The sequence below is a fragment of the Labrus mixtus genome, chromosome 16 (assembly GCF_963584025.1).
Source record: "Labrus mixtus chromosome 16, fLabMix1.1, whole genome shotgun sequence".
In the NCBI taxonomy this organism is placed as follows: Eukaryota; Metazoa; Chordata; class Actinopteri; order Labriformes; family Labridae; genus Labrus; species Labrus mixtus.
The window spans coordinates 2,817,826-2,843,566 of NC_083627.1; the positions used below are offsets into that span (position 1 = coordinate 2,817,826).

General features: G+C 40.7%; 4 protein-coding genes across 5 annotated transcripts in view; 2 read left to right on the forward strand and 2 right to left on the reverse strand.

Moving 5' to 3' along the window:
- The window catches only part of rnf5 (ring finger protein 5), a 13,819-nt gene extending 8,282 nt beyond the window's left edge, over window positions 1-5,537 (reverse strand). The window contains exon 1 of the mRNA XM_061059396.1: window positions 5,142-5,537. Within this exon, the coding sequence (XP_060915379.1) occupies window positions 5,142-5,380 (239 nt within the window). The 5' untranslated portion in view covers window positions 5,381-5,537. The remainder of the gene's footprint in view (window positions 1-5,141) is intronic.
- A 1,608-nt stretch (window positions 5,538-7,145) lies between these two features.
- On the forward strand, window positions 7,146-11,511 carry utp23 (UTP23 small subunit processome component). Its single transcript, XM_061059392.1, has 3 exons — window positions 7,146-7,553; window positions 7,632-7,806; window positions 10,073-11,511. The coding sequence occupies exons 1-3, from the start codon at window positions 7,366-7,368 to the stop codon at window positions 10,490-10,492; spliced, it is 783 nt and encodes a 260-aa protein (XP_060915375.1). The 5' UTR covers window positions 7,146-7,365; the 3' UTR covers window positions 10,493-11,511.
- Window positions 11,512-12,231: 720 nt separating this feature from the next.
- LOC132990900 (double-strand-break repair protein rad21 homolog A-like) overlaps window positions 12,232-25,741 on the reverse strand; it is a 136,541-nt gene continuing 123,031 nt past the window's right edge. The window contains exons 1-14 of one of the 2 annotated variants that reach the window (XM_061059385.1): window positions 21,304-21,454; window positions 19,780-19,965; window positions 19,351-19,480; window positions 18,910-19,009; window positions 18,017-18,123; window positions 17,657-17,866; window positions 16,673-16,795; window positions 16,421-16,549; window positions 15,419-15,642; window positions 15,183-15,339; window positions 14,292-14,434; window positions 13,696-13,866; window positions 13,497-13,580; window positions 12,232-12,787 (exon numbers count right to left, since the gene is read on the reverse strand). In XM_061059385.1, the coding sequence (XP_060915368.1) occupies window positions 12,596-12,787; window positions 13,497-13,580; window positions 13,696-13,866; window positions 14,292-14,434; window positions 15,183-15,339; window positions 15,419-15,642; window positions 16,421-16,549; window positions 16,673-16,795; window positions 17,657-17,866; window positions 18,017-18,123; window positions 18,910-19,009; window positions 19,351-19,480; window positions 19,780-19,923 (1,914 nt within the window). In that variant the 5' untranslated portion in view covers window positions 19,924-19,965; window positions 21,304-21,454 and the 3' untranslated portion in view covers window positions 12,232-12,595. Of the gene's footprint in view, window positions 12,788-13,496; window positions 13,581-13,695; window positions 13,867-14,291; window positions 14,435-15,182; window positions 15,340-15,418; window positions 15,643-16,420; window positions 16,550-16,672; window positions 16,796-17,656; window positions 17,867-18,016; window positions 18,124-18,909; window positions 19,010-19,350; window positions 19,481-19,779; window positions 19,966-21,303; window positions 21,455-25,741 lie in introns of those variants that run through there. The other variant, XM_061059386.1, reaches the window with a different exon arrangement.
- On the forward strand, window positions 24,565-25,716 carry si:ch211-153f2.3 (uncharacterized). Its single transcript, XM_061060291.1, has 2 exons — window positions 24,565-25,017; window positions 25,353-25,716. The coding sequence occupies exons 1-2, from the start codon at window positions 24,793-24,795 to the stop codon at window positions 25,479-25,481; spliced, it is 354 nt and encodes a 117-aa protein (XP_060916274.1). The 5' UTR covers window positions 24,565-24,792; the 3' UTR covers window positions 25,482-25,716.

The following is a 25,741-nucleotide window of genomic DNA, read 5'->3' on the forward strand; positions in this document are numbered from 1 at the left end:
GGCCAACTTTTCAGGCTTCTGGTGAAGTCAGGGGATTAGCATTTGGACTTCTAGCTAAGACTACAATCTGACTCATTCAAGTTGAAATGCAAGAATGAGTCTCAGAATGAACTCCCAACAGCCGATTTTAAACTGCACTTGCACACAAAATGTTAAAAGACATTTCTTAAAGCTAATTGGTTTGATGACCACCGATGGGTTCCAGGATTAACACGGATTGCTTCTGCCAATTTTTTACTTTCTATTGAACTGTTTTCCTACATTCAGTACAGATACCAGAACACTTCCCAAATCACAATCTGGTGCTGTGTCTCCTGCCAACATTAGACTTTAATAAATCCATCACAGCTCTTCTTTCAAACTGCCAGTATGTGTTGTAGAGTAGAGTAGTGCATGCACAATGAAACACAGTGGGAGAGTGTAAAATATAACTCTTAACAATTCAAAGACAAAAAGGTGTTTTTCCACGTTCAGACGAGCCTCCAGGAAATATATAGATCAAGTAAGCTACACAAACAAACCGTTTCAGTGAATGATGAGATCATCTGCATGTATAAAAAACGCTCTTAAATTGAATCCTGCACCATAGCGCATTATAAATGAAATGAGAAATGTTCTGCCTTAAGACCTCAGTTAATTAAAGACACTGCAGATGGAGCGTTTCATCCAAATGTCTAAATTTAGATTTTCCATGATGTAAGCAGAGCTCCCCTCATGCGCTAGCAAGAAGAACAAGAAGATAACATGTTCTTCATGGATTTTTTCACTAAGAAGACTGTTTTCACCGTGTACAGACGCTAAAGTTTAACTTCATGTTGCAGCAGGGTGTTAGTTATTTCTAAGGTTTACGTTTTCAGTCTTAAAGCATCGTCAGTGAACCCTTCAAATACTTCAGTCAGTGAATCCCTGAAAGACGAACTTGAACGGACGATGCAGACGAACAGGCAGGACTGGTTTTAGACATTTTCACTTCTTAACCACAAAAAAGTCATCGCCTCCGGCGGGCCTAACCGCACGCCACCACACGAATCAGAACAATAACAAACACACAACTTCATGTCAATCTGCATGCTTTCCCCACACACACACACACACACACACACACACACACACACAGCTCAGTGTGTGTACAGTAACATCCCTGTGAATACAAACAGCCACACAAAGCAAAAAGCTGAAGTTAACACAACAGCCCATTTAACAGACTTAACGTGTTAGCACACGTACAGCCGGGCTCTTGTGACCTGAAATTAACCGCTTAATTTCCTATAAGAGGCTCAATAAGTGTTCACTGGAGCCTGACTGCAGAGTGTACACACACACACACACACACACACACACACACACGCTCATATTTTCACAACAATAAACTGAATATGAACATCGGCTCACCGATAATATCGGCCAATAACAGCGTATCAAGTGAATATCGCCAATAATACTACATTTATCAACCAGTCAAATAGCATTTCATTTGAGTTTCTTGTATTACACGAGCTGTTCACTTTCACCAGCAGAGATCACAATAAGCACAAGACACGCTCCAGAGTGTCAAGTGATGACACAGGTACATGCACAGTTTCTTTCCAGAGTGATCGTCTTCTCCACAAGTGTTTGATAACTGCATTTGAGGTATCAACGCAAAAATTGTGTATTTCTATATCTATCTTTACAGATCAGCCGTTTTATCAGTTAAAGTCTTTCTATGTGATTGTTCACACTTAAATATATAAATCAAGTATCTCCTCTGAAAATAACTCTGTGAGTCATGACTGTCTACAATGGGTGTAACACCCGAGTCCCACTGTCTGTGATGTTTTCAGAGTTTTCAGAGTCCTATCTTCACTTTGTTTACATCGCCCGGACGGCCGGCTGACTCCTCCCCTCGTGTATAAAAGTTGTTTAATTGAGGGACTAGAGAAAAGAAGAATAACATACTGTACTCACTGCTTAACTGTGTTTCTAGATCACGCTCATTTCAGGTAAATTTACATGCAGTGTGAAGATACGAGCAGAATAAAGATCGCTAGCATTAGCATGCTAACACAACAATGCAGCGCGAGTTGTTTTGGTTTCATGCTGGTGCTCAAGGGCGACATCTGCATGGATACTCATGAGGAGACATGATTCAACATCACACTTCTGTTCTCGTGTCTTGCTCAATCACATCTGCCGAACTTCTCGAAAGGCATCGCATATATCCAAGAAGACATTATCATTATCAGGGTCACATTGACCCACCTAGACTAAACTGTGACGTCTATAACACTGGAGCAGACAACAAGTCTACCAAACATCCTTCAGATATCAGGAAGAACAGCTGACACTCTCCAAGCTGTACTTGGTGTTCTAATAACAGCTGAACTCTGTCAGCTCTGACTGACATTAGAGAACAGTGAATAAACATAATGACATCTGTACATTATAATCTAAAGAACTACAGAGATCACAGGTTCAGTTTTCATGCTTCAAATATCAGAGTTAAATCTGAGTGAGTGTTGGTGTCTCAATTGTGACACAAGAATTTCCATTTACTAACTCGACTGATTTATTTGTGAGCATTGAAGCAACAAGTAGAAATGTTGTGCTGCAACGATTAAAGAAATCAGAGAGGGTTAAAAGTAATAAACTGTCTCTTGGTTAAATGTCTCCTACTGAGGCCATCTAAATGTATTTAACAGAAAGTAAGAAGCTGACTCGATATTCAAACAGACGATAACTAAAAGGCGATTAAGCTGCATGTTTGTTTTGAAGCTGCAGCAGGTGATCTGACGTCAACACCTCTCATCATTGCCGACTGTTTCATCATCAACTTACACTAAAGATGAGAGCGAGAGACGGGGGGGGACACACACACACACACCGGTAACATAGTAACCAAGTTACATCAGCAACATATACTAGGAGCTACAACGACTGTGAAGCAACTGCACGTGTATGAAAAGTGTCCAACCAAAGCTCAACTATTCAATAAATATATTAAATAAACAGGAGCACAATGTATCAGTCACTTTGTAACAACACCCTAAACAAAAACACCTGTGTGTGTGTGTGTGTGTATAATGTTACTCTAATGTCTAGCATGTTACTCTGCAAAACAGAATTGTTCTTTTAATCCTTAAAAAAACAACTTTTTGCTTGTAGATGAGACACTAATAATCGTCCACCATCATTCAAACTATCTGCTCTTTCATTTAGTGTCCATCTTTAAAAAGGTGTGAATCTACTTTTGCGCCCAGAAAATTAATAATTTTCCTAATAAAGGACTAAATAAGTAACGGAGAGCATGTGGCATCTTCACTTCTATGCAGCCTGAGTGTCCTCTACGTCCTCAACCTCGACCTCGACCTCTGTCTCTGCAGCTTGAACACCAAACCACAGATCCACATCAGGTGAAACTACATACATGAGCAAACAACCGGTGAAGATAAGTTACTCTATGTCTTTAGGTCTGACCCCAATCCTACTCTCGCTGCCTCTAATCTCACATTAGCCTGAGCGGGCAAGAAGGCAACAATCACAACAACTCCTGAATGAGACTCACGCATCACCGTTGTGTGAGTGTGGACATATGCAACACTAAAGGTCGTGCAAGACTGAGACAGAGATAGAATGAGACAATCTGTGCAGCATTTTAAAGTTGGAAAATAAACTTATCACAAATTCATACACTTTGATAACTGTTTCAAAACATGTCTTCCATTTTTCTGTGCTGTAACTTCTTGTTACTCATTGACATCAATGATCTGGGGGGGGATCCTGACCCAACCTAATCTTTAACTAATTGTTTTAGAAGCAAACGCGACACTAACAGCTTGATGTTTGGACATCCCTTCTCCACTCCAGGTAACTTATTATGCACCTGCAGGCTACGGATTGAACTTAACCAGCGAAGTTAATGTGTCACTGGTGGGAGACAAAGTGGCTCCTTTGTGACCTCTGACACACATCCAACCATCTGATATGATCTGACCTGAGCACTTAATTCCTCCAGAGATCAGAGAAGATCACATGATCACATTGATACAGGAAATCTTTCTTACCGAAGGCCATAACTCTGTACACCAGCTCACCTCACCTCAGAACTGTCATCATGATAATATCTGTCTCTCCATACTGTAATCTGTTCTGCACATGTTTAAATTTACAAATGATCCCTGCACTCATGTTCACTTCATTTGTCTGTCTACTCACCGTTATATTGAACAGTCTCTACTGATAACATGTCTGCACTCCTGCACTTTAACTTATAGTATCATTGATTGCACATCTCCCTAAGATTAAGATTTACTTTTATTGATCCTGCAAGGGGAAATTTCAGTTTTTACACTCTGTAATCATGCACCACAAACACAGGCTGAAATACACACACATGATCCTGTGGACATGCACTAATGGAGAGATGTCAGAGTGACGGAGCGGCCCACAGCGGGCGCTCCTGAGCTGACGGTGGGGAGGGGGTTTGCTGCCTTGCTCAAGGGCACCTCTGCAGTGCTCAGGAGGTGATCTGGCACCTCTCCAGCTACCAGACCAACTTCCATATTTTGGTCCGCACCTGGACTTGAACAGGCGACCCTCCAGTTCCCAACCCAAATCCAATGTCAATACTGTCCATTTACAACTCTGTTTTTGCACATTTACATTTAATCTTTCATATTTAAGACTAGTAATGCTTAGTTAAATCCTGGTTGTATATATTCCCATTCTTAGTTTTGATATTTTTAGTGTTTATTTACTTTGTATTTAATATTATATTGTGTTTAAATTTGCTAATATTGTGTGTTTGGAGAACCTGCTGCTGTAACGCCACAATTTCCCAGTTTGGGATCAATAAAGTAATTCTATTCTATTATTATATTATATGAGCAATATGTAAATATGCAAGCCAGAACTATAAGGACAACACATGCTCAGACTTTAAAAATAAAAACAGGTATATTAGGGGGTTGACGTTCAGCCACTCTGCAGATTGAACTACAACAGTGACTTTACACCCACACCCTGTTTTGTAATATCTAACGCCATGAAGTGTCTCACAGTGACGGGTTATGGAGGCCGTAAACCCCGGTAAAAGGTTCCCTCTGCTCGGTGGGTTGAACTAAGACAACAACAACCACCTCCACATATCAAAACAATCGTACCAGAACAAGTGTCCGCACATACTGATGACAGCGTCCTTGGCAGTATCCAAACAAATGTTGCACTCGAACGTCGCCCGGTCTCTCTCCGGTTCTCCTTCCCCGCTGCCACCGCCTCCTCCTCCTCCTCCGCCGCCTCCGCCGCCCGGCCCGTCGCGGTCGTTGCTGCTCTCCCCCGCCGGGAATCCTCCTCTGCTGGCCGGCCCGCCGTCACTCGAGGACCGGGGATCCGCGGCCGCCATAATGTAAACTGTACAAAGCAAAGGAAGGTAAACCGCAACCAACCCTCCACCAACACGGACCCGACCCGAGCTGACGTTAAAGTGTGAGTCAGAGAGGCGACGACAAGTGTCACCAGCTCTCTCTCTCTCTCTCTCTCTCAAGATACCTGAAGGATACTTCCGGTTCCGGTTCCGGGGAATAAAAGGGACGAGAGGAAAATGTAGAGCCCCCGTCTATGGAGGACAAGATCTGACAGAAGTATAAATAAATAACTGAATGAATAAATAAATAAATAAATAAATAAATAAATAAATGTATAAATAAATAAATAAATCAATCAATCAATCAATCAATCAATCAATCAATCAATCAATCAATCAATCAATCAATAAATGTATAAATAAATAAATAAAGAGTATTGTATAAATAAATACTGTGGAAATAAATACATGTAAAAATACATTTAAGACATTTAATTAGTTATGTCCCATTTATTTACCAGTTTTTATTTATTTATTCACGCATTTATTTATTTATTCATTCATTTATTCCAGTATTTATTTATACATTTATTTATTTATTCATTATTTTATTCATTTATTCCAGTATTTATTTATACATCTATTTATTTATTCATTCTTTTATTTATTTATTCCAGTATTTATTTATGCATTTATTTATTTATTCATTCTTTTATTTATTTATTCCAGTATTTATTTATACATTTATTTATTTATTCATTATTTTATTTATTTATTTATTCCAGTATTTATTTATACATTTATTTATTTATTTATTTATTTATTTATACTTCTGTCAAATCTCGTCCTCCATACCCGCCCTCCCCTTCCCCCCCGAAAAAAATACTAGAAAATGTTGTTTTGATTTCTGGCCCTTGTTAAATGTTTTTGTCCTTGCTCCAGATTGTTGTCTGCTTACATTTGCCTGTTTGTATACTTTTGGAAAAGTTTGATTTTTATTTATTTATTTTTATATATAATCCCCCCGAGTCTTGATTTATGTTTGAATTAACTTGTTCCTGTGTATTTTGCTGTTGTATGTTCATCCTCTATAAGAGTTTGTATAAAAAATTTTTGTATGTTTTTAATTTGTCAATAAAGACGGATTAAAAAAATAAAATAAAAAATACTAGAAAACCATAGACGGTAAATATTAAGTAGAAAACCCAGAAACAACCCAAATTAAAAATAATAAAATATTAGAGGGTATGAAATGGTTTTACTTTTATACTTTTAAAACATAGGAAAAAGAGAGAATTGTGTTTTGTATTTTAAACATAATTGTATTTATTTATTTATTTGTTAGGGACAGTGCATATTAATGAACAGCTGTAACAATTACAGCTGTAAAAATGCCAGATTATAGCAGAAGTGCTAGTTTCCATCTGTTGTCCCTAGGCAGGTAACAGAGAAATACAAATTACAAATAAAATACAAATACAAAGGCACAAGTGACACAAGACAATAATAGAGGTTAAAGGTTAAAAGTGGTCACAGACTTGGTTTTCTTTTATCCACTGTTTGAGGTGTGTTTTGAAGGTTGAATATGTTTGTGAGTCTCTTATTGTGAGTGGGAGAATATTCCAATATTTAGTTCCTTTGACTGACAGAATAATATCCAGTTATGTTATTTAATTACTGTTTGTTAAATTCATAATAAGGCCTAGTTATTGAGAAGTCAAACTGTGTCTTTAAAAGGTAAATTATGCTGCTATAACCCAAAAAATTAATAAACGGACAGCCGGAACCTTTGCTGCATTATTTGTTTCCGTCCGGAGTTACGAGTAGCCAGCACCACCAGCGTGTTGTGTACACTGGAAAACCTCCATGCTGAAATAGCCACAGAAGAAATATGTGATAAAATCAAGACGTAAACAATCGGAGTCAGTTTATCTAACCGGAAGTGTAATCTTCTTTATTTTAACGTGCGTCACTGACGTTTATTCGTCTTTTCTGAGAAAGATATCAACAGATAATCAGCCACCATGAAGATCAAGCGTCAGAAACAAGCCAAGAAAACAATAAGTTTCTACAAATACAACTTCAGCTTCAGGCAGCCTTTTCAGATCCTGATCGACGGGACGTTTTGTCAGGCGGCTTTAAAAAACAAGATTCAAATCAAAGAGCAGATGCCGAAATACCTGATGGGAGAAGTGCAGCTGTGCACCACCAAGTGAGTGGACCCACTGTCTTTATTTATATACAGGTAACTTATCCCTCTTATATCAAAGTGTTTCTGTTTTATTCTCAGCTGCGCACTCAAAGAACTGGAGACTCTGGGGAAAGAGCTTTATGGAGCCAGAATCATCCTGCAGAGGTTTCAGTCGAGGAGATGTGCACATTTAAAGAGTCCTGTTCCTGCTTCAGAGTGTCTGCTGTCCATGCTGGAGGAGACAAACCCACACCACTACTTTGTTGCTACACAGGTAAATACATGAGATCCTACATGCAAATACAACAGAGGGGAAATGACATGACAGAAACCACTCTTCACAACTCTTTGCTGAAATATTATGGATTATATATTTATCAAAGACTTAAAGCTCCTGCAAGGACGCCTCTGTTTACGTCGACGTTGGGACCCCTGTGCACAAATGATCTCTCGGCCGATCGTGACAGTTTCTGATTTAAATAAATAAATCTCATTCTGCTTTCTAGTTACAGTCAAACGTTTCACTCACTGTGATTCTGTCGTGTGGAAGATGTGTAAAAAAGCTCTCAGTGACCTGCTGTTAACTTGATTTGTCTGACACCTACCCCCCGCAGGCAGCAGCGGTTACGAGCATTAAAAAATAACTTTAAATAAAAGTTTCAGTCCGGTCACTGATGGTCTTGTTTGCTTTTGTAGGTCACATAGAAGCATCAGGATTAACGCCAGTTTGTTTCATAACCAGTTAAAAAAAACTCTCCTCACAGGAGCTTTAAGTAAAATACTTTGTTAAATGTAATTCATTTGGGGCGCTGGTGGCGCAGTGGTTAGTGCGCGCGCCCCTTGTATCAAGCGAGCAGCCTGGGTTCACATCCCACCTGTGGCCTCTTTCCTGCATGTCGTTCCCCTCTCTCTCTCTCTCTCTCTCTCTCTCTACCTGATTTCCGACTCTATCCACTGTCCTATCTATCCATCAAAGGCACAAAAATAAATCTTAAAAAAATAATAATAATACTAAAAAAATGTAATTAATTTACTTTAGTTCTACATCAGTGGTAAAAGAAAGAAAACAAACTGTGTTCTGCTGCTCCAATAAAGCTCTGACACCTGTGACGTACTGAACAGATAATCACATCAGGACTCTTAAAATGTGTTTTTGATTTTCCCTCAAAGTCCAGAAGGATACGGACTGAATATGTGAAACCTGTAAGACCTGATTTTATTTGACTTATTGGAGTACATCGGTGTTATTTTCTTTCCTCCGTTAACCTGCTCTGGATTTAATTTTCTTATTTTCTTTCTCTATCCCTCCAAGGTGAAAGCTTCCTGTGTTCTTTTGTAAATAATTGAAGGAAGGAAGGATGTAAGAAAAGAAGGGAAGAAGGAAGAAAGGGAGTGAGGGAGGTAGGAAGGAAGGAATGAAGGAAGGACGTAAGAGAAGAAGGGAGGAAGGAAGGAGAAGGAAGGAAGGATGTAAGAAAAGAAGGGAAGAAGGAAGAAAGGGAGTGAGGAAGGAAGGAAGGAAAAAAAAGAAAGGAGAAGGAAGGATGTAAGAAAAGAAGGGAGGAAGGAAGAAAGGGAGTGAGGGAGGTAGGAAGGAAGGAAGGATGTAAGAGAAGAAGGGATGAAGGAAGAAAGGGAGGAAGGAAGGATGTAAGAAAAGAAGGGAAGAAGGAAGAAAGTGAGGGAGGTAGAAAGGAAGGAAGGATGTAAGAAAAGAAGGGAGGAAGGAAGAAAGGGAGTGAGGGAGGTAGGAAGGAAGGAATGAAGGAAGGACATAAGAGAAGAAGGGAGGAAGGAAGGAGAAGGAAGGAAGGATGTAAGAAAAGAAGGGAAGAAGGAAGAAAGGGAGTGAGGAAGGAAGGAAAAAAAAGAAAGGAGAAGGAAGGATGTAAGAAAAGAAGGGAGAAAGGGAGGAAGGAAGGAAGGAAGGATGTAAGAAAAGAAGGGAAGAAGGAAGAAAGTGAGGGAGGTAGGAAGGAAGGAAAAAAGGAAGAAGGAAGGAAGGAAAAAAAGGAAGGAGATGGAAGGAAGGATGTAAGAAAAGAAGGGAAGAAGGAAGAAAGGGAGTGAGGGAGGTAGGAAGGAAGGAAGGAAGGAAAAAAAAGAAGGAGAAGGAAGGAAGGATGTAAGAAAAGAAGGGAGGAAGGAAGGATGGAATTAATGTCATGTTACTTGAAAATGAAAAAAAGCATCGTACCCCCCCCCCCTCTTTCTGCAGAGAAAGTGCTCCAATGTTTGAAAGTTTGAGGGAGGAGTCTCGCATTTATTCTGCTATTATGTTTAATTACCTGTTGTGTTAATTTTTTTATAAATAAAAAATTATAATAATTAAAATAAAATGTGTTTTTGAGCAAAAGAAAATCACTCTTTAGTAAAAGTGGTGCCAGAAAAGATTAAGGATCAGAAGGAGTCCAGACTGGCAGGAGGTGCTTCTTGTTAAAGGTCACATATTTGTGTCCCTACAGTAGAATATAATCATTTCTGTATTTGTTTAAAGGTGCGTTCATCATCTTCTTGTTGTGTTTCTGTGTTTTCTGCAGGACCACTCACTGACTGACGGCCTGAAGAAGATCCCCGGCGTCCCCCTGCTCTACATCATCCTCAACACCATGGTGCTGGACAAGCCGGCGCAGGCGTCCCTCGACCGCGTCCAGGCCGTGCAGCTGGGCGAGCTGGTGAGCCCCGCCCAGCAGAAGAGCATCCGCAGCCTGAAGGAGGAGCAGGGGATCACCGGCCAGCAGGACGGAGGAGAGAGGAAGGGGAAGAAGAGGAAGAGGAAGCAGAGCAACCCCAACCCTCTGAGCTGCTTGAAGAAGAAGAAGAAAGGTGGGCCGACGCCGCCGCTGAAGAAGGCGGCGGCGGCAGGGGCGGACGGGGAGAAGAGGAAAAGAAGTCGGAACAAGAAACAGAGGACGGAGGGAGGAGACAACATGGCTGCTCCTGTGGTGACAAACGCATAAAAACGCAAGAACACAAAGACTTCAGCCATTTTTTTTCTCGCGTAAATATTGTCTGAGGATGCCAAAGGTGAAATAATTATTACACTCAGAAGTTTTGCAGTTTTCCAATATTAGTGCATAGAACACATCAGTGTTAGTAGTTTACAAAATACATTTTAAAATACTGCTCATCTTATTTGTTTTATTTAAAAATGTGCAACAGTATCGAGGACTTACAGACAGAAATGTTCAGGAACATACCATGTAACAGTTACTCTGTACAAAATAAAAAAAAGATGCTTCACAGGCACATGGTTTGGATGTTAGATGCACTCAAGACATTTCATGATGATTACTTTTTTTTTTTTAAACAATTCATTCAGCAGTCGATGCAGAAGAGCACAGAAGAAGAAGACGTGCGGACACAATGACTTTGATTTTCTTTTTTTTCTGCGTAATTCGATTCATTTCTACCAAATTCAACCGGTCACATTCCTTCATCATGAGAGTCAGAACAATTGTACAAAATATTTCCATTCAGACACGTCCATTGATATCTTCAAACTTTTTTCTTTACAAATAAAAAACACAATGAATCTCTTGTTATATATATTATTAATAAACGAGTATCATGTTGACACTTTTAGAGCACAACAACTGAACAGTCTTCTTTTAACTCCACAAAACAAGACCGCATGTTCTTCTTCATTTTTTAAAAAGCTGAATGAACTGATTCAGTGTCATGGAGTTAAAGTCATTTTAAAAACAGAGGGGCAACATGGCAACACAACTAGTGCAATTTCACTGTAATAAATACTTCAGGACAGATCATGCAAGAACAGCAGACCACTGATGTTTACAGAATCTAAATACTGAAATCTGAAGATGTTTTTTATAAGCTGTGTCACAATTCCTTAGTGCATACTTTTTTTTATAAATAGTCTTCATCATATAATTGTTTTTATGGTGCAATTGTATACAAGAATTCCCCGTGGACCACGTGATCCAATAAAACTAACAGCAGCACGTTCAATAATGAACTGTGTTAGACCTCATGTTTCCATTTCTCCACTTTAATCTGTTATTTTAGATTTAGGACACAGCTACAGATTTGACTCTTGTGAGGCACAAACAGCTCATGATGCAAGCAAAGCATTTTCAAAAACAACACCTTGAGTTTTTTTTGTTTTTATGATTAAAGTGCTACACTACAGTTGTACAATGACTAACTGCTAGTTTATGTGTGCATGTCACTACTGCAGACACTGGACATCGTGCATGCTCCTTTTGGCTTAACGTCATTGTACACAAGAACGTTTTCTGCCTGCAGTGGTGGGACGGACGAGTCTCTAAAGGAACATTGTGGATGGAGGCATAGTCACAGTCTTAACATGCCGTCATTATAAATAAATAAATACCTCTTTGATTTGATTCTTAGACCAGAGCAACACAGCTGCTGCTTCAGGAAGTAGTTCTTATTGAAGCTACAGACATCTGCTAGAAACAATGAGTAAACATCCCCAAATAGAACACTTGGCTCTCACTTAATGTCAACATAAGAGCCTTAAAAACACAATATCAAAGAGAAGGGATGCACTGGTTTAACATCGGTATCGGCCCTGTGGACAAACATCGGCACAGCTGCAATTAATGTGGCATGAACCAATGTCAGTATCTGATGTTTAATTCTCGTCTCGTACTCTTAACTACTGATTCAGAGAAGAGGTTTTTTTATTGGGCAGAGGAAGTCGCCCTGTGGACAAACATGAGAGAAAATGTTGCACTTGTTGGAGTCTTACACCTAAAGTTTTTAAAACATCAGGATTGATTATCGGATACAGTTTTGTTTTAAACATCACAATCAGTGCATCTCTAATAAAAAATGGAAATGTTCCATTGATTGGGGTCTGATCATGCTGGTTAATGAAGGAACCTTTAAACGGTCATTTAGTCCTCTTTCCACCCACCACTGCATGACAACATACTGCAGATTAAACTCTGCATCATACACTTAACAACAAGTCAACAAGCTCATATTCATAAAAAATGAATAACTTTTTTTTTAAAGTAACAGACAGATGTGGAATAGTTCTTTCCTCTGTTTGGGCTGCAGAGTTTTTTTTTTTAGATGATGTGGAAGCGAGGTCCGGGCGTCGCGATGATGTCGCTGTACGGCTCCTCCTGGACGAGCTCCACCGCCTGCTGCTTCTTCAGGACCAGGAAGCTGTAGAACTTTGCGGCCGCCTGCTTCTTGTTGTTGTTTTTGCACAGGTCCAGCAGGCTGACCGACTGGGCGCCGGTTTTGGCCATCACCCTCTGTGGCACAGTGAGAGAGAGAGAGAGAGTAAGTCAATCAAGCAGAAAGCTTTGATTCTACTAATGGGAGGACTGAAAACTATGGAGGCCCTTACCAGTCCTGCCCTCCACTAAAATATGAATTTCAGTTTTCTAACAATCTCCAACAAAAATTCATGTATGTCAAATTTTGTTTTCTTAAAACAACAGGATACATTTCTGGCAATTTAGAAAACTAAACAGGATTGTGTCTGCGAAAGCCAGACCAAAAACTTTCCCCACACTAATGAGGTATGTTTAGTTTATTTCTATGTTTGCTTTGTACTTTTAAAACTGGGAATAAAAATAAAATGAGGAGAGATCTCGAAGTTTAACAGTTAAAGTGGTGCAACATGTCTCTGCTGTGTTCCAGTGTCACTCTCTCATCGTTCCAGAGGAGGGCAAACCTTCTTATGTTAGCTTGATGATGTTAAAAATGAGGTTCTTTATTGTTTCAAAGATTTGTCAATGATGACTTAAGGGGTGTAACATTTAGTTTAACAGTTGTCATTTATCTTGATTTATTTTCTGAAAGTTAAAAACTTGAGATGTTCTTCAGGAGGGAAAGCTATCATGTGGCCGATTGTTTTTACAAACTGTGAACTGTTTTTTTTCCCAGTAGTCAGAAATGTAATTTTGAGGGCTTCTCATCAGCTTATTCTCCAAACCACATATTTATTTATTTATATACCTGAAGGCCATGGAGCATCTGCTGGGTTCTCTTGTTCCACCTCCTCTCCTCCTGGTCCTGGTCTCCTCCCTGGACCTCCTCCTCCTGACACACAAAAACACAGTTACACACATTAATAAAGTCTACTTCTGTAAAAATCACAGATAAAAATGACCTTATGTCTACCCTGATAAAGTCGTTAAATGTATCAGTGTTTTACCTCCTCATCAGAGTCGTCGTCTTCGTTCTTCTTTCTGTCCTTGTCCCCGAGCAGGTCCAGCTCGATCAGCTGGCTGATGTTGGTTTCCTCGGGGGGGAGATCAACACTGGATGTCTCCAGCTGCTGGGACACGTCAGGCTGCTGCTGCTGCTGCTGGTCCAAAGCTCCCATCTAGAGAGGAGCATGTCAAGAAAAACATAGAGGTAAACATCGTAGTCTTCAGAGTGGAGTTATTGTTGAATGTTCAGAGCAAAGGGAAAGAAAATGCTTTTAATGTGAAAATACATCAACTGCATACAATGTTAATGCAACGAGAACTTTTTGACGCAGCAGCTGAGTGGTGTGTGCATGAATGTGTATCAGTGTATTTATTCTCCACCAGGCTTCTATACACAGCTGGAGTCGATCTTTGCCCTTTGCTGCATGTCCTCCCCTGCTCTCTCCTCCCTACTCTACATGTCCTGTCTCTCTTCAGCTGTCCTATCTAAAAAAGGCAAAATGGCCCAAAAAAAAACCATAAAAAAAATAAAATAAAAAAGACTCAGTGTTGTACAGACGGGTGCTGATACAGAACACAAAGAGACATCTGAACTTACAGGCAGGGCGGGTTCTGTGTCTTGGGCTTTACGTTTGAGGCCTCGTTGGGACGGAGGCGGCATGACTGACTCGTCCAACGACGTCCTGCTGCCTTCTACAGCTGACGTCTGCAGAGCGCTGGCTTCCTCCATGATGGTCTGATCTGAAGGGGGGGGGATATGGACATAGCTACATGTTCAATCAAAGACTCTATAACTCAAGGTCAGTCAATGCCACTTCATTAAAAATACTTTTTTTTTGTGTCTAGATTTTTTTTTTTAAATGGTTGGAAAATTAAGCTTTCAATTACTTTTTTTTTTAAGTTTGGTACCCTTCACTCTTCTTTTGTTTAATGCATTTCATAACAAACCCATTAAAAAAAAGTTGAAAATGTAAGCATGAATTATTTGACGATATCTGGGGTCTATATATGAATTTTCTTCGGGGATAAAGATCTGTCACATATTTTGAGCTCGGCTGGTAAAGAGTTGGTGATGTCTGTAATTTTGGTCGTTTTTGCAGAAACTGTTGTAGGGCAGAATATTTGTGATTAACAAATCATCTATGAAAATGTACTCCCTTTGGTTATTTTTATTTAATACGGACAGTAATAATGTTGCAACATTTTGTCATTAAAGTTTTTTTAAATTTTTTATTATTATATTTTACTTTTTTCCCCCCTTATTTTATAAATGTGTATATATGTGCACGTGTTTATCTTTTTTTGTTCCCTTAGAATTTATTTAATTGTAATTGTGTGTCTTGGAAAAATGTTTAAAACTCAATAAACATATTGTTAAAAAAAAAAGCAAATGTAAGCATGGAAATGTTTACAGTACATACACACTCCTCCTTCTACAACCTCCCACTAATGAATCTAGCATAATGATGCTCTGTGATCTGCGTCTTACCCATGATGTCTCTCTGCTGAGGCCCAGTGGTTTCCTCTCTGGGCACCTCGGGGTTCTCCAGATCCTTCAGGAACTCATCCAGACTGTCGGCCTCTCCACCTTTCCTCCTCTTCCTCAGCTCGTCTGGTACCAGCGGGGTCAGACACCTTGTAAACATCTGGAGGCAGAAAAGGGGGATTCAGACTGAGAGAACATGGAGGAGGATACACAGGATAACTGTGACATTATTAAGTCACCTTGAGCAGCCTGGCGTTCCAGAGCGGCTGAGCCGGGAGGGAGAAAAGCTTCTCCACTCCTCCGGTCTCCTTCCACATCATCAGCTTCTTGGTGGGGGGCGCCAGGTCCAGCGTGGTGACGATGTCGGAGTAATCGGACAGCTGTGCACGGATGGTTTTACTGTCTAACTCCTTCACGCTGTCCACAATCAGCTTCCTCTTACGCTTCGCTTTGGTCTCCTTCACTGCACACGCAAAAAGAGAGACGGAGATCAGTCAGCTCAGAAATCACTCATAAAAACTCAAATGTTTTACTGACTTAAGAGACTTCAAAATGATCAAATCCTTCTTTTTCAACATGTTGTTTGTCTCTTGTGTTTATATCAATAAGCAACCCCAGCTAGCTGTTATGGTTCCTTAGTCAATTTTTAATGTTCAAGCTCAATTCTAGATAATAAACTACACCAGCCTTTCCCAAACTTAAGACTCCGGGGCCCATTATAAAAAAATGTATGACTACATCTATAACTTTCAGTAAGGGTTAAATTATTGGCCATTACAACATGATATAATGACAAGTTAGACACAAAAGTTTACTAAACATTATGTCCATGAAGAGTCATGACACACCTTACTAATCACTTAAAGGGTTAAATCATGGTGAATCATCATTATTGGGATATTTCTTTTATTTTTAAAATTGGTGGAGGGCTTTTCGCGGCCCACCTGCAGTACCCACACGGCCCAGTTACAAAGTGTTTTACAAGGACAGCAAATATAAAAACAGGCAGGTCATAGAAAAATAAACAAGGCAAGATTAAGGAATAAAAATCCATTTTAAAAGAACTGTAAAAAAAAAAAAAAAACATACAATTCTTTTAAAAGAATTCTAAAAAGTGAAAATAGTAACAAATTAAAATCAACAAAAATCATGAAAAGGCTCGCCGGAAAAAAAAAAGTTGAAAATGTAAGCATGTGAGGCAGAGTCAGACTGAAGTTTGACAGAGGATCGAGCTGCATTACCTGTGATGTCAATCGGCTCCAGGGCGAAGGTCTCCTCCTCGTTGTGAACCAGGGCGGTCTGTTCTGCCTGGTCCGCCATTGCTGGTAGGGGCTCTGTTGGGCCCGAGTCTGGACTATCTGGAGCTCCAGCTACCAAAACACACCCAAAGAACATGTTTTCATTACACATCGGCAACTGTTCTGATCTCTCAAAACAACTAAAGGAACACTTTTGAAGTTATGGAGTTTAACAGGTTATTCGTCCAGGCTGACCTGAGAGAGCGTCAAAGTCGTCGTCGTCGTCTCCGCGGTCCTGGGGCATCATCACGCTCTCTGCGATGGCAGGAGGGTCGTCAAAGATGCCGTCTCCGTCCTCGTTACTGAGCAGCTTGTCCACTACACAGAGATGCAGCCGTTCAGTTCTTTGGTATCGAGATAACTCACTTTAAAAAGTTACAGTCTGACCTGAATGAGAGGGACTACAATCAGAGCATTAAACATGGGGAAAGGTTTAACATATCGGCACATAAAATAAGAATTACAGATTGTTTCTGTGACAAAATGCAGAAAAATCATTGTACAAAAAAACCTGCTGAAACATAAAATGTAACGACATCAACCTAAACACAAACTACTACTACAGTGAAGCTTTGAATAATAGTTAAGAGGTCGTATCCATTAAATGCTTTATATGTGATTTTTTGATCCAGCAGATGTCGCCCTTGAGCACCAGCATGAAACCAAAACAACTCGCGCTGCATTGTTGTGTTAGCATGCTAATGCTAGCGATCTTTATTATGCTCGTATCTTCACACTGCATGTAAATTTACCTGAAATGAGCGTGATCTAGAAACACAGTTAAGCAGTGAGTACAGTATGTTATTCTTCTTTTCTCTAGTCCCTCAATTAAACAACTTTTATACACGAGGGGAGGAGTCAGCCGGCCGTCCTGGCGATGTAAACAAACTGAAGATAGGACTCTGAAAACTCTGAAAACATCACAGACAGTGGGACTCGGGTGTTACACCCATTGTAGACAGTCATGACTCACAGAGTTATTTTCAGAGGAGATACTTGATTTCTACATTTAAGAGTGAAAAATCACATATAAAGACTTTAAAGAAGTCGCTATGCTAACATCAGAGGAAAACGCTCAAATACATGCCATGCTCTCCATTACCCGTTTGTCTGATTAGTTAAGAATGTTTCAGAATGCTCACATTTTTACACCCGTCTCAACATTCAACATGATCCTACCCAGCATGCCTTCCTCATTGCTCTCCAACGGGTGTTCTCCGAAGCCGTCTTTATACTGGTCGTCGTACTCCAGAGGGTTGGACTTGTCGGCCATCTGGTTAGCTGCACCCTCGGCCTCCAGCAGCAGGTTGGGAGCCGATGCTCCCATGATGTCCACCTCGAACGCGCTCTCGTCTCGCATCATCTCCCGGTCGTCCATACCGAAGTCAGCTGCACGACAAAACTCAGTTTCTTTAGAGCAGATTATGAAGTGAAGTGCGATATAAAGGTACAAGGAGTGCTAAAACTGCTCCTGATGTTAATGAATGTGACGGTGAAGCATGATTATTCAACATTATTCTTAGAGGAAAGATTTCCTACCAAAGTCATTGTCCTGCAGCAGGTTGAGGTTGCCCACCTCCTCTCTCATGGTGATCTCCTCCACTCTGCTCTGGTTCAAGTTGAACTGCTGAGCGACGTCGATATCACTGAACAAAACACAGAAACACACATTAAAGTCTTTATCTGTGATTGTTCACACTTAAATATAATATAAATCAAGTATCTCCTCTGAAAATAACTCTGTGAGTCATGACTGTCTACAATGGGTGTAACACCCGAGTCCCACTGTCTGTGATGTTTTCAGAGTTTTCAGAGTCCTATCTTCAGTTTGTTTACATCGCCGGGACGGCCGGCTGACTCCTCCCCTCGTGTATAAAAGTTGTTTAATTGAGGGACTAGAGAAAAGAAGAATAACATACTGTACTCACTGCTTAACTGTGTTTCTAGATCACGCTCATTTCAGGTAAATTTACATGCAGTGTGAAGATACGAGCATAATAAAGATCGCTAGCATTAGCATGCTAACACAACAATGCAGCGCGAGTTGTTTTGGTTTCATGCTGGTGCTCAAGGGCGACATCTGCTGGATCAAAAAAATCACATATAAAGCCTTTAAAATCAAGATCAAAACAAAAAAATCAAGTGAGAAGTAGACTCATTTTATAAATGTCCTTCTATATGGTAGACCTAGCTGGGTCGCCCCCTGCTGGTCGTTAGAATAATTGCAGGTTAAGGGTCCTTGCTATGTCTACTGTTATAATGCAGTGGGTGTTCCCCCCCCCCCCCCCCCCCCCCCCCATATACCTCTTCTCTTTTTCTGTCATCACTAAGGCCGATGTTTAATTCTAAAGATTTCCTAGAACAAAAATAATTCAGGCTTCAGTCAACCCCCACGCTCTCTGAGGAAGATGTAAGACGGAGGGAGGACTCACTCCAGGTCTGGTAGCGGCTGATCAAAATCATGAAACTCTTCGGGCAGCGTGATAGCATTGTAGGCTGCTTCTCTGTTCTCCTCTGGGAGGTCCACCACACCTGAAACACCCCGATTACAAGGAGTTACAGCAACTTACAAATCCAGAGTTGCAGAGTTTTTTGGATTTTATATATAAGAACATAAGAATTAAAGATGGGTGGGAAAGTTTAACCATGTTTCTTTAAGGGCTAACATGAAATCTGAACACTTTCTTAACTCTGTAACATGTCTAAATCTTATGAAAGGAAGTGTTTCTGACCATTGTGTAATATTTCCATAAATAAATATATAGCAAACATTCATCATCTCTCATTAACACTGCAAGTCCTATTAACAAATCGAGGAAAGCAGAGAATCGTTCACTGCTGGTGGTTTTAGGAAACACAGTTTTATCCCTGACCTGGTCGAAACGCCATCTTGATCTTGATGAAGGCCTCGTTACAGTCTGCCAGCAGGTACTTGGCCTTCCTGTGGTAGATCCTCACCACCCCCAGCAGAAGATGACCAGAAGTGCGTAAAGCCATTTTCACCTGTTATTCATAAAAAAAACAACACACTGAAACAATCAGTGATGATGACGTGGAGGAGAATTTGAGAGTCTGTAAAGTTTGCGCGTGCTGCCACAAGAATGATGTATTTAAGAAATGAAATCAGTCTGACCTAAAACTTATATGTAAAGAAAGAGACAAAGAGACACAACTAAAGGAGAGCATCATTGCAAAAACTGATTGTGCACAGTAAAAGTTTCATCTGGAAAGTGTTATTTTCATCAGAATAAAATGCGACCCCCCTCCCCTCTTATGTTGTTAGGGGTTATTGATGACGTTACCTTGGGTGAGATGATGCTCTCCACGCTGCTCTCCAGGTTGCACTCGAACACGTGAGCCTTCGTCAGCTTCTTGTCCCAGTGGGCCGCCAGCCAGATTTTGGCCAGCGGCCCACGTTTGCTGAGGACAAAGTGGGCATAAAACATTGTCTCGCCACGGGGGAAAGGGGGGAGGGGGAGGCGTCAAGACTGGAGAAAAAAAAAGAAAACAACACAACACACACTGTTCAAGATTGAAGGAACAACTGCAGCGATGTTTCTAAAAGAACCTCTCAACTTTAGACAAACACATTCATTAGTCAGAGTGTCAAAACTGAGCGACTTAACATCAGGAAAACATGAAGAAGAAGAATGTGACAATGTCACACATAGATAAATCCAGTGAATGTAGTGAAGAGTATGCAGAGTATACCCATTTATGTTTCAGTCTCCAGAGAGTGTACCTACTTCTAAATAATTGATTACTTGAGTTGCAAAACCAATGCATTATGAAGGCAGTGTTTCCCCTACCATTATATTAGGGGGGCGGCCCGCCCTTGAAGGTCAAGTTAATACACATTTTTTTTTTTTTTTTTAATTCATTAATTAATTTTTTTTTTTTTTTTTTTTTTTTTTTTATTTCAACCCTACCCTATTTTATTTTTTATATATATATATTTTTTTATCTTTTATCTTTTTATTTTTATTTTTATTTTTATTTTTATTTTTAATTTAATTTAATTTTTTTAGATTTATTTTTGTGCTGTTTGTGCCTTTATTGTAGAGATAGGATAGTGGATAGAGTTGGAAATCAGGGAAAGAAGTCATTTAAGGATTCCTTTCCGAGAGAAAAGGACAGCTGTCATTAAAAGTAACACATGAACACCAAGGTTCCTTCAAGTGTTTTTGTCGGCGTCCGTCTGCTCCTCCCCCCCCCCCCCCCCCCCCCCCCACTGATTCTGAGTGTTTGTTGTGTTTTTGGAAATGAGAGCAAAACCTCAGTGTGCTTTCGAGAATAAATAAAGATTTGAAATGAAATGAAATGATAACAGACCCCTTCAAAAAATACATTATTGAGGGAAAAATGTACAAAAATGTAGAGTATAGGTTCTACCCACTTCCCATTGTATCCATTCATTTAAAGCCCTGTGCAGTGAATGAACATCTGTCAGGTCATGGTGGCTGTTACGTTAAATGACCTGCATCACTGCATCACTGTCATCACCTGCTACAGCTGTTACAGATGTTACCACTCGAAAACATCAGGACGCAGTGACGTCACACACAGGTGAGCGAACAACATTACAGCAGATGCAGAAACAGAGGAAGTCATTCATTAGAGAAGACAGTAAATAAGCTAACACGTAACGTTTAGTGTACAGTACAGGTAACGTAACATTATACTGCAGTGATACACTCCTCTGAGTCCCAACAGGTGATGAATGATGCTGCAGCGTTACTCTCATTCAGGACTGCGCGCTTCAGGGTTCAGTCTGACATTACCGACATGATGTAACGTTTCATTACGGTTAAAACACAACGACTCACCGGTTTGCCGTTTTATGCAGTCCTCGTTTTGTGGTGTGGCTGCTACAGTGGGGACTGGTATTTCACCCCTCCTCTGACTAAACAAACAAGATGGCGTCGTCCCCCTTCTCTGCACACCCCTAATGGTTAAAACATCTCAGCAGGATGCAGAGTGGTGCTGATGTGAGAGAGAGAGAGAGAGAGGGAAGGATGCTGAGTAAAACAGCATTAATGAACAGGAAATATCACACTGAGCCACCCCAACACAATAAACATATACTTAAAATAACTCATTGTAATATTTAACTTATTGTAGCTCATGGTGATGAATCCAGAAATCATCACAAGAGAGAGTATTAGAAACTTTTTATTCCCTGATTTCAGTTCACTGGAGGAGGAAGAAGAAAAAGTATTGTTGCTACGGTTACAGTCACAGTCAGTCTCTGTCTTTATTCCTCATCTTTAGTCACACTCCCACTTCCCAAGGGTCCCTGCTGTAGTCTGCCTCTACACCAGAGCTCGAAACATTCAGAGAATAATCACACAGAGAGCTCCTTATACCTTAAGTACAATCCATTTACCAACGATGCATTAACACAATGTGGTAAAGTATAGGTTTAACATAAAGATAAGGAAGATAAAGATAGACTTTACTGATCCCCCATTGGAGGAAATTTCTGTGTTACAACAGTTCAAAAACAGTAGTAAGCTATAATTAGTAAAAAATAGCAAAAAGTTAAAAAAAACAAAACATATTTACATTCATTAAATAAAGCAAGAAATTACAATAGAGATAAAATAATACTAATATATTATAAACACTTTCACTGGTGGAAAGACAGAGGACAGTTAAAAATCATTTAAAGGAAAATGTTCAAGCAAAGTGGAAGTACCTCAAATTTGATCTGAAGCAAATTTACTTTCACACATCTGTCTTAACTCTTCGAAGTTCACAATAACAGCTGATTAAAAACAATTTAATATCCCCGTCTGTCCGTTTTCCTTCTCGTCTGAGTTTCTCTTAATGTCTTTCTGGATTTGTTTCTGGTTTTCTTCTCTAGTTCAATCGGTCCAACTTGCTTCTGTCCATCAATCCTGTTCAAAGTGACTTTAATGCACTGCTGTATTATTCTTGTGACAGACTGCAACCGGATAAACTCACCACCAGGGGGCAGCAAAGTTGGTAAAGTAAACATGTTACCTGTATCCATGAAAACAGCTCAAATGAAAAGAGTTACAACATATATGTTGCAGGGATTTTTACTTTTAAACCTCTTGATTCTTTAAAAGACGTGGTCAGAGTGAGAGCTCTGAAAAAGGTCACATGTTCAATGGAAGTATTTGTGTCCAAGAAAAAGTTTTCCTTATTAAATAACACTAAGGGGGCGCTATGATGTCATGATGGTTTATTACTCAAGCCACCAAGACACTGCACGCCTGTTGTGATTAGAGTCTGCGAGGGTCCGATGCTCGAGCTTCAGAGTGGGGATTGAGCCCCTCACTAGACATGTCACTGCGTCCAACCAACCTGAGGCTCAGTCTTTGTCAGCTTGTTTGTCCCTGTCATCGCCATCTCGTGCCGCCCTGCGTCCCTGACCTTCAAGATCGACGGTCCAATCCCTCCGACCTCCTCTCACGCTCCACAGACCGCCGCACAAATGGAGTCATAGCTCAAAGTCTTATGGGCTCTGACAATCCCACGACTATCTCTCTCTCTCTCTCTCTCTCTCTTCCTCTCTCTCTCTCTCTCTCTCTTACTTTCTCTCTCTCTCTCTCTCTCTTTCTCTCTCTCTCTTACTTTCTCTTACTTTCTCTCTCTCTCTCTCTTACTTTCTCTCTCTCTCTTACTTTCTCTTACTTTCTCTCTCTCTCTCTCTTACTTTCTCTCTCTCTCTCTCTTCCTCTGTCTCTCTCTCTCTCTCTTACTTTCTCTCTCTCTTCCTCTCTCTCTCTCTCTCTCTTACTTTCTCTCTCTCTCTCTTACTTTCTCTCTCTCTCTTCCTCTGTCTCTCTCTCTCTCTCTCTTTCTCTCTCTCTCCCTCTCTTTCTCTGTCTCTCTGTCTCTCTCTTACTTTCTCTCTCTCTCTCTTACTTTCTCTCTCTCTCTCTCTCTTTCTCTCTCTCTCTCTTTCTCTGTCTCTCTCTCTCTCTCTCTTACTTTCTCTCTCTCTCTCTTACTTTCTCTCTCTCTCTCTCTCTTACTTTCTCTCTCTCTCTCTTCCTCTGTCTCTCTCTGTCTCTCTCTCTCTCTTCCTCTGTCTCTCTCTCTCTCTTCCTCTGTCTCTCTCTGTCTCTCTCTCTCTTACTTTCTCTCTCTCTCTCTTCCTCTGTCTCTCTCTGTCTCTCTCTCTCTTACTTTCTCTCTCTCTCTTCCTCTGTCTCTCTCTCTCTCCTCCTCTCTCTCTCTTCCTCTCTCTCTCTCTCTCTTCCTGTCTCTCTCTCTCTGTCTCTCTCTCTTACTCTCTCAAAGCTGTTCATTTAATGATCAGTGTGTGGAGCACAGCTCGTCTGAGGGTTTTTTTAATGGGGTGTTGGACATCACAAGGTTTTTCTCTCCATGAAACAAAAAACACTGAAAAAGAGCAAAACATTTCCTCAAAGTGAAGAATTACCTTTGAGGGGGGGTGAAAGCACTGATGGAGTGTTATGTCTCCTCCAAAAAAAGGCCAATAAGTCAGCAAGGAGAAAACACTAGAGCCCTGTCTCCTCTCTGCACAGAAGTCAGGAGACAAGCTGCTCTCAGTCCCACTAACCCCACGGGGGAACGGACTTAACTCGTGCACAAAGGGCCTGGTTATATTTCACCGTAGGATGGCCTTTTATTGTGCCACTGAATCGACTAACACTGAGCCTGTGTCTCCTCTGCTTCCTCGCCCAAACCTGTCCGTCCCCTAAGCTGACAAGCAGGTCTTATTTAGAAAGAAGTCCACCGGGGGTTTTGATACACACACACACACACACACACACACACACACACACACACACACACACACACACACACTCACAGGTTTACATTTTGGCACCAAACGAGAGCTCACTCACAACACATTTCTCACACTGGAGTTGTATGGGGGCGGGATTGACTGAGAGAAAGACGGAGGGGAAGAAAAGGGGAACTGAGAGGGGGGGGGGGGGGTGGGGGGGGTGGTGGGGTCTTTTGAGTTCCTTTGGAGGCAACAATAGTCTTTGTCCGGGATCTTCAACCATTCTTATTAGGGGTTACCGAAAAAGGAGGAGGTGGAGGAGATGGGGCATGCGGGCGGAGGGCACTTTCTCCATAGTAACAATGACAAAAACAGTCAGCCAGTTCAACAGCAGGCAGTTTGCAGCTGCTGAACAGAAGCACACAGACATTTGCTACTGAGGAGTCCGGTTCCCGTACAGGAAGAAGGAGGAAGACCAGTTTGGAAAGGATCTGAAAAGTGGAGCTAAAAGATTCCCTAAGTTTTTTTTTTAGTAATTGTGTACCGGCCTGTCAGGGAGTACAACAAGTGAGACCCCGTCCCCAGCATGGACCGAGACAGCCACAGCGAGGATACTCTGTCCACCATGGTTCTGGAGAACATTAAAAACAAACTGATACACGCCTTCAGGGCGGCAGGGGAGTCAAAAGAAGATCCTCGAGAGTCTGGAAACCCTGTCAGACCGGTCAGCATCGGGAGGAGTTACCAAGCCAACGAGGAGCTGCGGAGGGCGCAGATAGACGGAGCGATAACCTGGCTGAGGTCTGAACTGGTAGGTTGATTTACACCCTTGATTTTTCTTTTTTTTCTTTTATTGACCAACTTTTTTTTATTTTGACAGCCTCTACAGGTGTATATCATCCAATAAATTCATTTGGTAGTAATTCATACATCCATTTCACTGTCATAATACCATACCTTTTCATACCTTGACTTTTGATTTGTTGTAGTCTTTTTGCAGTTTGAAACATTTTCGATAACGAGAAATGTCTCTAATTGTTAATAAAGAGGACACATGTTATAAGAGGGTACCAAAAAGCTTTTGTGTTTCTGCATCTAACTGTGTGAACTACATGCTGATTCAGTCCTTTCATTGTTGTCATGCAGCTGGAGATGCGCTCTCAGGACCTCCAGCTGGCTCAGACGTTGCTGGGGCTCAACACAGAGATCCAAAGATTGAGGAGGGAGAGTTTCGGAGGAGTGGAAGTAGAGGGGGATGATCAGCCGTTAACTTAACTTACCTTCTTTGGGGAGACTTTGACGGAGAGCCTGTGGTAAAATGTTCTTGTGGTGGGGACTGGCTGAAAGGTCAACTTTGTAAACAGAGAGGATTGTATGCATTTGTTTATGATAATGGATCATTCTTATAACATGTGTCATGGTAAAAAAAAAAACCTAGTTGCATGTTTACTGTGTGGAGAAAAACTGACATAAATTGCCTTCTTTTGTATGATGCTGGCATTATTCTTTTTTTTTTTTTTTTTAGATAATTTGCA